Source organism: Ursus maritimus, unplaced genomic scaffold, assembly GCF_017311325.1.
Source record: "Ursus maritimus isolate PB19 unplaced genomic scaffold, ASM1731132v1 scaffold_5, whole genome shotgun sequence".
Lineage (NCBI taxonomy): Eukaryota > Metazoa > Chordata > Mammalia > Carnivora > Ursidae > Ursus > Ursus maritimus.
The window spans coordinates 55,166,686-55,179,503 of NW_024426663.1; the positions used below are offsets into that span (position 1 = coordinate 55,166,686).

At 42.5% G+C, this 12,818-nt stretch overlaps 1 protein-coding gene across 1 annotated transcript in view; it reads right to left on the reverse strand.

The window, feature by feature from the left end:
* Positions 1-12,818, reverse strand: part of KDM3B (lysine demethylase 3B) — a 63,083-nt gene that overhangs the window by 3,526 nt on the left and 46,739 nt on the right. The window contains exons 13-22 of the mRNA XM_040622392.1: positions 11,549-11,676; positions 10,161-10,437; positions 9,167-9,423; positions 6,282-6,548; positions 5,281-5,452; positions 4,783-4,873; positions 4,514-4,644; positions 2,526-2,645; positions 1,355-1,494; positions 903-1,079 (exon numbers count right to left, since the gene is read on the reverse strand). Of these exons, the coding sequence (XP_040478326.1) occupies positions 903-1,079; positions 1,355-1,494; positions 2,526-2,645; positions 4,514-4,644; positions 4,783-4,873; positions 5,281-5,452; positions 6,282-6,548; positions 9,167-9,423; positions 10,161-10,437; positions 11,549-11,676 (1,760 nt within the window). The remainder of the gene's footprint in view (positions 1-902; positions 1,080-1,354; positions 1,495-2,525; positions 2,646-4,513; positions 4,645-4,782; positions 4,874-5,280; positions 5,453-6,281; positions 6,549-9,166; positions 9,424-10,160; positions 10,438-11,548; positions 11,677-12,818) is intronic.

Consider the following 12,818-nt stretch of genomic DNA (forward strand, 5'->3'; position numbering starts at 1 on the left):
CAAAACTTGAGCAATACTTCCAATATTCCATTTTCTTAAAACCAAATACAGAAAAATTGCAAGTACAAAGTTATACATGAAAATGTTAGTAACTGCACAGAAAAGGCTCTGGAGAAATACACACCGAACTGTTAACAGTACGCTACTTCTGGAGAAGGCAGGATGAGGGGACTGAATAGGAGTACAGCACAGGTAGGTGAGCTACAACTTTCACTTTTAAAAAAATGGTCTCCCTTATTGAAAAATTTTTAAATGTGCATTTAAAATTACACAGAGGGGCGCCTGGGTGGCACAGCAGTTGAGCGTCTGCCTTCGGCTCAGGGCGTGGTCCTGGCGTTATGGGATCGAGCCCCACATCAGGCTCCTCCGCTATGAGCCTGCTTCTTCCTCTCCCACTCCCCCTGCTTGTGTTCCCTCTCTCACTGGCTGTCTCTATCTCTGTCGAATAAATAAAATCTTTAAAAAAAAAAAAAATAAAATAAAATTACACAGAAGAAAACTAAAAAGCAAAAAATAAGTTGCAGTTTAAGAACAGCCAGTCCTTCAGAGCAGAGGGGGTTGGGGGGATGGGGTAGCTGGGTGATGGGTACTAAGGAGGGCACGTGTTGTGATAAACACTGGGTGTTATATGCAACTAATGAATCGTTCAACACTACATCAAAAACTAATGATGTACTATATGGTGGCTAACTGAACATAACTGAAATCAAAAAGAAAAGAAAAGAAAAGAAAAGAAAAGAAAAGAAAAGAAAAGAAAAGAAAAGGAAAGGAAAGGAAAGGAAAGGAAAGGAAAGGAAAGAAAGAAAAAGAGGACAGCCGGCCCAATCTGGCCACTTATATCTCTCGCCAGATCAGTAAGAAAATCAGAAATTGGGAAGCCCATGGAACCAAGTGGAACCCACCTGGTGTGGGGCTCCAGCAGGTATGAAAACAGCATCTCCCAGGAACTGAACGATGGCCCAGCCTTGCACACCATACTCCTCATAGAGTCGCTTACGGAGGGTCTGGTCCAGGTACCAACTTTGGTCATGAATTGGGTCATGATCAGGGGGATTCTCTTGGCCTTGCTCTTCTCCAACCTGAAGCCATAACCAAACCCAAAGATAGAAAAGTCAATACATAAATATTATTAACAGCATAAATCCAGCTTGCTGAAGCAATGTCCCTAAGTGGGCCAAATCGTCTGCTTTGTTCTATTCAACTTCCTCCAGGTGTGGATTCAGGCCTTCAGGGCATTTTGACAAAAAGTACAGGTCTTTAAAGCCAAGACACGCCACAGGAGAAACCCTAAGCGGGCTGTTTCAGCAACCCCAGACCCTTAATCTGGGAGCTGGGAGCCTACCCAGGGGCATACCTTTCGGAGCAATTCCCGGATCTTTTCTGCATCCTTGGCTGCGTAGATGTGCCACAAAGCACCGGGCTTCTCCTTTCCATCGTGAATCCTCTGCTTTGTCACCTCATCAGCATCCCCCTCATCAATTGTCTTGAGTACCTCTGAGAAGAGCAAAATTACTTTTCAATGTAACCAGCCATTTCAGGACCTCTGAGTAAAGCGAAATGTCCAATTCAAACAAATTTAGCCTCTACTATTCTCCATCTCTCTGGAATAATATAAAGTAGAATAAAAGAATCAAAACTCGTATTTGTCTAAGCTTCCTATACGTAGGAAGAACAACCCTAAATCTTCCTTAGAAACTCAGCATTTTTTGGAGGTTGAGTTTTCTTTTAAAACATAGTTCCTGCTCAAACTGCATAGCCACATCTTATTTCAAATTACAGGTCATTTCCTGCTATAAGTAGACACACTCCATACACTTTCTCAAGACCTCTTCAAACTCTAGGGTTCTATGGATTTAAGGCCATGAAATGTAAAGCTTCTCTGGCAAGTTAAGAGGGTAGTCTTCTAATGCTTGTCTGTTATAATCCGTTAAAGGACAACATAATGGAAGGATCTGCAGGTGTGTAGTATTAAAAGCAAAACTGCAGCAGCAAATATACCACAATAATGACACCAATAATCCCTGAACTGTGATAATCCCTGAACTATGAGATTTTGACTTATTTTTTTTTTCTTTAAAATTTACTATGTTTTCTAAAATGTCCATAATTAACACATATTAATTTTACACTGAGATGGCAGGGAGTGCAAATGCAGCAAAATATCACTTTGATGCTTCAATTCTGTGCCAGTGTGCTGGACTTATCATGTCACCTCACAGGTGATCTGGCTGATGGACCAAGTGAGCCAGTTGGCCCTTCCTTCTTCATTCCTCTTTCTGATGCTATACACTCAGTGGAAAAGGGAACATTCCCATAGAGAGAATGACTCTGGTCAAAGATACACAAGTACTACTCCTCTCTTCTAGAACTTCCTTTCATCTAGCAACATCCACTGGGTGCATAACTATGCATCAGGTCCGGGAGAGTTAAGAAAAAGCCACTGGCCCGAAGTGAGGAGGAAGACACTGATTTACTCCTGAGGCCAAGCCTCACCATCCTGAAGTAGTGGCTTCTAGAAATCATACCTTCATCATGGGCACCCTCCCCGATGGGGATCCCAACATACACCATCACATTAACTGCATCAGACACATCTAAATGGAGGTTTGTTGTGCCAACTCTTCTATCTTCCGCAGTTATCAAGCCTGAGAGAAAAGGAGGATATGCAGGGTGAAAGGGCAATATTGTGAAAAATTCACAAAGACCCTACAAGTACAAACATACTCAAAGATGTTCTTAGATGGTAAAAGTGCGAAAGTGAAGTCTATCTGTTTATTAAGAAGTCATTCTTCTCATTTCTTTTCTAGGTTTCTTTTTTTTTTTTTTTTAATTTTATTTATGTGTCAGAGAGAGAGAGAGAGAGAGAGAGAGCACGAGCAGAGGAGGGGCAGAGGGAGAAACAGAGTCCCCGCTGAGCAGGGAGCCTGATGTGGGACTCGATCCCAGGACCCTGGAATCACGATCTGAGCTGAAGGCAGACGCTTAACTGACTGAGCCACCCAGGTGTCCCTTTTCTAGTGTTTTAAGACTGATTTCTAGCTCGGCTGACACTATCATTCGATTTGGCCATTGAACCAATTCACTGCCCCCTGCCCCCAACAATCTCTCCTTTAAAAGCAAAACTGACATGGGCATTACTGACATTCAATGGAAGCTTGGATTTCACAGTGATTTATGGCCTTACTGTGACTCCACAGAGAGCCTGCTGGGTAGCATGGTACTCAGACTTCTTCACTGTTATTTCGTCAAGTCTTTTAAAAACTAAGAATCATGTCTTCTTGCACAGAATATTTGAGAGGAAACATTACAATTATTGGAGATATACAAGTTACAGATATGACGCAAATCAAAATGACAAAAGCAAACACATTCAAAACCATCCTGGGGTGCTTGGCTGGTTCAGGTGGTAGGGCACAAGACTCTTGATGTCAGGGTCTTAGGGTCAGCCCCATGTTGGGTGTAGAGATTACTTAAAAGTAAAAAAAAAAANGTGGGTAGAAAAAATTTAAAAAAAAAAAAAAAAAAAAAAAAAAATCTTTAAAAAAACAAACAACAAATAAAATCTTTAAAAAAAAAAGGAAAAGGAAAGGAAAGAAAAGAAAAAAGAAAATAAAGAAAGAAAAGGAGAAAAGAAAAAAGAAAATAAAAAAAGAAAAGAAAGGAGAAGAAAAGAAAAGAAAAGAAAAGAAAAGAAAAGAAAAGAAAAGAAAAGGGAAGAAAAGAAAAAGCGGTGCCTAGGTGGCTCAGTCGGTTACGCGTCTGCCTTCGGCTCAGGTCATGATCTCAGGATCCTGGGATTGAGCCCTGCATCGGGCTCCCTGCTCATCGGGGAGTCCGCTTCTCCCTCTCCCTCCTCCCCCCAGTCATGCTCTGTCTCTGTATCTCTCAAATAAATAAATAAAATCTTAAAACAAACAAACAAATAGGGGTGCCTAGATGGCAAAGTCAGTTAAGTGTCCAACTCCTGGTTTTGGCTCAGGTCGTAATCGAAGGGTTGTGAGATCCAGCCCCAGTCGGGTTCCATGCTCAGGATGGAGTCTGCTTGAGATTTTTCCCCCTCCCTCTCCCTACCCTTCTGCACCTCCCCCTGCTCATGCTCTCTCTAAAATCAATCAATCAATCTTCTTAAAAATTAATTAACTAATTAAAAAAAAAAAACCCACAAAAAACAAAGGGTTGCCTGGATGGCTCAGTCGGTTAAGCAACGGACTCTTGATTTCAGCTCAGGTCATGATCTCAGGGTCATGAAATCAAGCCCTGCGACACACTCCATGCTGGGCATGGAACCTGCTTAAGATTCTCTCTCCCTCTCCCTGTACCCCTCCCCCTCTAAAACAAAACAAAACAAAACAACACAAAACCCCAAACCATCCCAGACACTTTTAACTTCTCTAGCATCTGTCACTTTGCCCTCCATTATCTCTACAAATGACCCTGACTAAATATCTCCCTCTATAGGTGAAATGGGGAATGGCAGTATCCAAAAAGCACAATTATGGCTTCTCCCTCATACCGTAGGCATTATACATCTTGGGGCCCAGATCGGGCCTTACAAAGTAGCTGGGTAGCCTAGAAGCCAGATTGAGCCTGCCATCTCGTTTGGTATATTCTGGCAGGGGAAGGTTCTCCATCAGATCTTCAAACCTACAAAAGATCAGGAAAGATGACTTAGCTTGTTACAGGGGAAAAAAAGCAAAGGGGCGAAGTTCCTTTTCTATAATTACTCTGAGATGCTCCAGCAAGAGAGAAGTGTCTCAAGGTGACCCACTGTAGTTCACTAACCTTGTTGGCATCATGTCCCGAAAATCTTCTCCAGGAGGCCAGTCCTTGAGTTTAAGCACCATTGGCTGCCCATCTTCTGATCTTAATCGCTCTGGAAGATGAAAGCACTCCCATAATCTGCTAGTCTGGCTGCTGCCTGATTTTTCAGTGACCAAAAGTTTTAGGAGTCTGACTTATTTTCAGATTTGTAACCTGTCATAATGGACTAGGTGGGCTTTGTTTTTCTCACCCACTGCTTTAGTACATGCTATATTTTTCCATCTCACAGGGATTCCAGCCCCATTCCTCAGTGAAAGTGCTCGACACAACCCATAGGAGCATGTGCTTATGCCCAGGTATGCTCTGGGAGCCATGTGCTTGCCAGGAGAGCTACCTCGTTAGCACCAGGACAGAATGTGTGTTCCAACCACCCCCTGAATGTGCCAACAGGATTTAATTTGAGTCCAGGGCAGTACTGGATATACAGAAGCTCAGTCTGCCATTATCAAAGCTACTTACTGCATATGATCTCGAAGCCATCCCAGAAATCCCGAACTTTCACATCGGAAATGATAGCACAGTTCCTGCAGTTCACCAAGTCGACATCCTGGTCTCCAAACTCCTGGCTAAAGGCTTCTGGCTTCCAGAGTTCAGACTTGAGCTTTTTATGTACCCCTGAAACCAGCACTGGCTGTAGAAATAAAAATACCCCAATCAGAACCATTTAGGACTACTTTTAGCTCAGGGCTAAGGGACAGAATAGGAGGTTTCCTGGGGACAACCTCATCTTCTTCATGATGATTTACTGTTTTTAACCAGTTTCAAAATCTCAAGATTTGATCACGGCAGCTGCAGGAAATAGAAACTACTTCTACTCCATCATTATTCTGGATTCTCACGCTGGGAGGCACACCACAGAAATCCCTTCTGTGGCTCCGGCATCTACCACTATTTTGGGGTGAGAGAACAAAAAGCTGACAAATGCACCTTTGAGAATACTTCCTCACATCTAGAATGAAAAATTATCCAGACAATTCTATAACCTCCCCCTTTCTCAAACACCTGCTAAAGTATAAAAATCAGTGTTATCACACTATCATTCAAACTTGTGTGGCCCTGAAATATTTACCTAGAAAAGTACTGCTCACTTCCACCCACCTTCACCTTACCCCTATGTCACACTTGAGGATTTTCCTCTAAAGGTGTCATTAATGGCAGATTACCACTTCACAGAAATTTCAACTGCCGTTTTAAGAACACAGAGCTACACACTATACAGAAATACAGAAATATAAGGAAAGATAAGAAATATATAGAAATATAAGGAACCACGATAGGTATTTAGGAATATCCTGATTTTCTTTGAATCCAAGAAAAATCGAAGTAGCAAGGCTGTCTAAAATGAACTTACTATGTCTCATCTCCCTGGCAAAAAGTTTCCCAGACAGAATTGAAACTATCCTGGCAACTGTGGTGGACAAGCAGCCAGCCGGCCCAGGGAACTACTTATTGTTACTTACCTGGCCTTGCTTCCAACACTCCCGGAAGATCTTCCAATTGTTTTTGTTGCTGGGGTCATGAAGACACAGAAGTCTGCCATCACAGAGCCAGGAGTGAGAGGTATGGGGGTCCAGCACATTTAACCCCATCACCATCTCCTTCACTTCCTTTTGGGTATCAGTCAAGTTACAGGCCCGCTTTGCAGCATCTGAGGTTTTCTTATTTTCTACCACTGAGGCAATGATGTGGTCAAGGAAGTTGGGTAGGCTGGCCTTGTTCTTCACTCCCTGCCACACACAATTCCATCGGGTAAGTCTGACTGAGGCACCATGAGAAGAGCATTCACAAAACTGTTTCCCAGTTGTCTTCACAAGAAGGAGTTCTGATTTACCTCATTAAGTTTCATAAAAGTTAATGAAACACCTTTTGTAATTGAAGGGCGGGGTCTGTTAAGTCACGATCTTAAATCTTCCTGTCTTTCATATTGTGCTTCACGTTTATAAAAGAAAAGTACCGAAAGATCCCCTGTGCCTCAGGAGACTGAGGACCTAAGAAATACTTTGGCATCCAGCCTGGTATTAAGGATTTGCATGGAGACCACAGGGACTGCAAAATACTGTAGTTGAGTGGAAAAGATCATTGATTTTGAAGGTTATAAATTTTTTTTCTCACCACCATGCCCAAGGGATACAATACTTCAATTAAGTAATAAAGTGACTTAACAAGGCAGTGCTTCTTTTAACCAGGGAGTATACCCCAATAAAAGGGTAAACCAAAGTATCCAATTGGAAATGTATATTCCGAAAGAATTCTCCTAATCCCAATTCTTCCCCTGCTTCTCATCCCAGGGAAAAATCTCTCACATGTTGCAGGTGATGGGAAAGCTCAGGCTCAGAAATCAAAGTGACACCTGTAAATGTCACAGAACTGAGAGGGCTTTTGTAAACCTGGTATTCCTATGCCTGAAATATCACTAATCATTATCTGTACAGAGTACATGTGATCATGTAACTTCCTGGGAAAACTAAAAAAGGAAAAGGAGAACTGAGAGAGCCACGTACAAATAAAACAGAGCCAAAAGTAATTTTTTAGAAGTCATGAATCCAAAAAAGAAACAAATAATCCACATTGTACAGGGCTCAACCACCCACAGTTCATCGAATTTCAGCCATTAATCATAAAAAAGAATGACAAGCATGTTTATGTGCTTGCTTGAAATGATCTTGAAGATACTACAAACTGAAAGTGGAAAAGCAGGGTGTAAAACATGTGTGTAAAAAGAGGGGGTACTGTGTATATATATACAGTAAGGCCCTGAAACAATGATGACTGACCACCAGAGAGGAAAACAGGTAGCTGGGAGATGATGATGGGAAGGAGACTTCTCACTCTATCATTTAAATTTTGTATCTTGTGAATTCCTTCATTCAGTAAAAGCTTACCAAACACCTACTATGTATCAAACTGTGACACTAGTGATTTATAAGTGAATAAAACAGTCAAAACTCCTTTAAGGAGAGGTAAGACAGAAAAGAAACCAAACATGGTAATGAATGCTATGGGAAAAATATGAAGTGCAGGGAAAACAATTATGGAGGATGGGAGTATGATGGACTTTAAGAAGGGTGATTTAAGAAGAAGAGTTACAGGATGTGACATATCAAGACGGGGGAGACAACAGTGATGATGAAGCAAGCCTGTGGTTACAAGGGAAAGTCTGTTCCAGGTGGAAGAAAAGGACAAATGCAAAGGCTCTGAAGAAGGAGCCTGCCTTGTCATGTTCAAAGAACAAGAAGGTGGGTGTGGCCAGAGCAGCGTGCACAAGAAGAGTGATAGCTGAAATCAGAGAAGTGCAGAGAAGACACACGGAAAGGGCTGGAGCCTTACGGTCCACTGAAAGTACTCTGTTTATACTATGAGAGAAATAGGAAGCCCTTGAAGGACTTTAGGCAGGGCTGACATAAATCACGTCAATGAGATCACTTATATTTTAAAAGAATCACTCTACCTGCTGTGTTGACAACAGACTATAGAGTGGAAAAAGGAAGAAATAAAGGGGACCTGTAAAGAGTTTACTGCAAACACGCAGCAAAGAGTATGTTGGCTCAGACCAGATAGGAAGTGGTGGAGCTAATGAGAAATGGGTGGACTCTGATTACATTTTAAAGATCAAACCGAAAGGATGTGCTGGCAGATTAGATATGAAATGTGAGAGACAGGAGTCCCAAATGACTCCAAGATTTTTGGCCAAGCAATGGCAAGAATGCAGATGCCCATGACCAAGACAGAAAACTAAAGGAGAAGCAGGCTTATGGGCAGAAGATGAGGCAGGAAAGTGGTTTTCATGTGTTAGGTTTGAGGTGTCTATTAGACATCCAAGAGAAGATAGCATGGATATGCTGTCTAGGTTTAAAAAAAAAAAAGCCCATTATTGTCAAGAAAATAGTGATTTCTGCTGACTGAAAATTTTGATGTCTCAATTTCTACTGACTTCTTTTTTTTTTTTTTTTTTTTAAAGATTTTATTTATTTATGTGACAGAGAGACAGCCAGCGAGAGAGGGAACACAGCAGGGGAGTGGGAGAGGAAGAAGCAGGCTCCCAGCGGAGGAGCCCGATGTGGGACTTGATCCCAGAACAGCCGGATCACGCCCTGAGCCGAAGGCAGACGCTTAACGACTGCGCTACCCAGGCGCCCCTCAATTTCTACTGACTTCTTAACACGGCACAAAAAGTTCACGATTTAAAACGATCTTGAACATTCCCCAAACCCAATGTAAAGAAAGGTCTTGTCAGCTGGACATACAACGCAGAGAATACAAGTCAACCATATACACTCTAACCCAGTTAGCAGATCTCTGATGGCTCTTCGTTGGAAAAGGCTAGAGTTGTAGAAAGGACACTTACTGCTGAGGATGTAGAGAAGACCGGGGGGAAGGGTATGCCTGTGTCCAAGGGGGTTTGAGGAAGCTTTCCGGGCCCGGAGTGAAGGAGGTCTCGAAGGCTAGAGCCTTCAGTTTTGTTGTTGGAGGCAGTGGGACCCAGTAACAGACTGTTAAAAAGCTTTGGAGTCAACGGAGAGACCTTTGCAGTGGAGTTGAACGAGTCCAGCCCAAAGGGTGAATGAGACTCTTTACTGAGCACCGACCTCAGGGACCCTGCTTCTGTAAGGACATAACCGGGAATAGCATTAGGCATGATAAGGAACATCCAGTAGGCAACTAACCCCTAAAAATCGGCCAAGTGGGAAGGAGTGGGAAGGAGGAGAGACCTTCCCCTCCTCTGATCCCCAAACTACATAGGTTTGTCTGGACCAAGCCTGACCAGGTATGACTATGGCAGGATCATGGCCAAGAAAGCTCTCCTACTTCTCCCTTCCTTTCCCAGATCTGGATTTCAAACTTCCTCTTTTTCCCAACCATCTTTCATCTCCCACACTTGCTAAGACAGTGTTTCTGCAAGGGGGTCTCCAGGACACTTGTAGTGGAATCACCTAGAATGATCATTAAAAATGGAGATTCTTGATCATACTCTAAAAGATTGTTATTTAATAGTTCTGATGGGGCACAGGAATCTGCATTTTTTACAATTCCCCAGATGACTCTTTGTGCCCACTGAAAATCAACCCTGGCTGCCTAACAGAACCCCCTGGAAGCTTATTAAAAATCTTAATACTGGTTCTGACTAAAGAGGTATGGGGCAGAGCCCAGGCATGTGCCTTTTAAAAAAAAGCTCCACTTCTAGAAAGAAAATGAAAGAGATTCCCTCATTTTATGTGATTAGCAAGAGAAAGCAAGCAGCATGTTTCATAAATGTGGATGGTAATGTGTGAGTTTGAAGAATTCCAGAATAACTCAAGTGTTCCACCCACAGGCAGGGCAGAGGCTTGTGTTTATCTCACCTTTTGTCTCCTCTTTAGCCTTCTGAGTTGCTAAATCTGCCAACCAGTGCAGGGCAGAAGAGGGGGGAGCTGTGTCAGGGCAAGGGGGCCTGATGGCTTTTAGCTCACTATTGCTATTTGAAGCCGAACTCTCTGCTTTCAGAGACTCATCAGATTTGCTGTCAGTGCTGTCGGCTTTGGGAACATGGTCGGTCTCTGATGTTACGGCTGCAGTTCCTCCTCCGCCTGAGAAGGTGGTTTCACTTCCAGAAGAGGCACTAGGGTTTATGCTAGGAAGCTAAAGCACAAAAGGCCAACATGGTTAGAGTGCTGTCTTTGCAAAGGAAAAAAAGACACATAGTAAGCGCTGCTGACACTGAAAAAGTCTGGGAAAACAATGTGAAACTGTCTCATAAACTGCTACTTCATTCATTCATTAATTTAACATATATTTAAGGAGTCCTACAATATGATAGAAACTAAGCTTGGTTCTGTGGAAAGAACAGTGAACATAACAATAAATAATACAATGTATTTTACATTTAGCATGCCTAAGGCTCAATTTCTGCAACGGCAAACTGGTGATTAGAATGTGACCTCATAAAGCTGTTCTGAGGATTAAATGAGATCGTATATGCCAAGAGTTTGGTATAGCGTTGGGCACACATAAACGCTTCATAGATATCTGTTTATTGTTCTATTACTGAATTTTCTAGATGACTCGCTCTAATATCTCAAGTCTACTGAAAATATATATTGAGATCCATTAGCCTTAATTCCTGTGCCTTCTACTGACCATGTGTTAGCTGTGTTCCTGGAAAGCCCTTCAAATGTAAGCAGGTAGGGGTGTGTGTGTGTGTGTGTGTGCATGTGTGCATGTGTGTGTTTTTAAAATAGCCTCTTGTTCAAAACAGTTACCATCAAACCGGAATGACCTCCACCTCTGACAGAGCAATGAGCAAACCACTGCCTCTCTGGAGGCCTGGGATTGTTTTCAGGGTAGAATGATCCCAGCTCAGCAGGCCAATCTTCATGTTTCTGTCCTCAGTACCTAACATGACAAGGACAGGGACCATGCACACAGATAGGACTGCCTTCCTCGTAACATTTTCTATACTTCTCACCTATACAAGGACCCTGAAGTATAAATCTTGACAAGATGTAGAGAATTTCTTTGGGCTATTTATCAATCCAGCCCGAACTGGTTTTAAAGATGAATGAAGAGAAACTCATACCAGGCAGACGGAATTCAAATCCCTTAACTTTTGGGGCTCCCTCTAGAAACACTTCTCCATCCCCTAATTCCTCAGGTATCCTACAGTAGCCTAGGACAACACAGGTGAAAATGGGGCATTTCCTGGTACTAAGAAGTGAAGTTTCTCTCACTTACACCCACCCATACACTTTACCTGTGACATGCCATTGGTGACAGCAGGTCTCAACACAGATTTGTTCTGCCGACTAATACAAGGGCAGTTTGCTTTTATTCCCCACTTGCCCCGGGCAGCATGTACCATGTCTCCAATATTGTAAAGAGCTGGAAGAAAGACAGCAACAACAAAAGCCTCAGAATGTTTTACGTGCCAGGTATTGTGCTAAGGATTTCATTTACATTATCTTCCTCAACTCTTACCACATTTCAATGAGGTAGTAGCTTTTACCCTCAAGTTTTTTTTTAAAATATTTTATTATTTATTATTTTTTAATTTATTATTTTTTTTTACGATTTTATTTATTTGACAGAGTGCATAAGCAGGGGGAGCGGCAGGCAGAGGGAGAGGGAGAAGCAGGCTCCCTGCTGAGCAGAGAGCCTAACGTGGGGCTTAATCCTAGGATCCCTGGATCATGACCTGAGCCCAAAGCAGACACTTAACCAATGAGCCACCCAGGCGCCCCTAAATTTATTTTTTAAGTAGGCTCTACACGCAGACCTCAAGACCCTGGGATCAAGAGTCGCATGTTCTACCGACTGAACCAGCCAGGCACCCCTACAGACTGTATTTTTTAAGTAATCACTACACCCAATATAGGGCTCAAAACTCACAACCCCAAGATCAAGAGTCGTACACTCCACCAACTAAGCCAGCCAGGCGCCCCATACTCTAAATTTTTGATGATGAAACTGATACTCAGAGAAGTTTACGTCATTTGCTCAAGCACACGTAGTTGGTAAATGGAAGTACTAATAGTTTAATCGAGGTATACCTAGCCCTAAATTTCTGTGCACTTTTAACTACTAAGCTACACTCCCTCTTCTAGTAAACATTAACAAGGTGACCTGCAGGAGAAACTCTAGTGGTAGATTCCTTAATGCTCAAGAGCATGTAAACATTTTGAATTGTATACTTGAGATTTATAGAGGTTATATCTAACAAAAAAGAATATGTGGAGAAAAAAACAGACCAATGTAAACTTAACATGAACATTAATTTTTTTTATTATTATTTTTGAAGATTTTATTTATTTATTTGAAAGAGAGAGAGGCAGCGAGAGACGGAACACAAGCAGGGGGAGTGGGAGAGGGAGAAGCAGGCTTCCCGATGCGGGGCTCGATCCCAGAACGCTGGGATCATGACCTGAGCCAAAGGCAGACGCTTAATGACTGAGCCACCCAGACGCCCCTTAACATGAACATTTAACCAATGCTTAGATCAGCAGGGAGCAGGCATCCTACCAGTG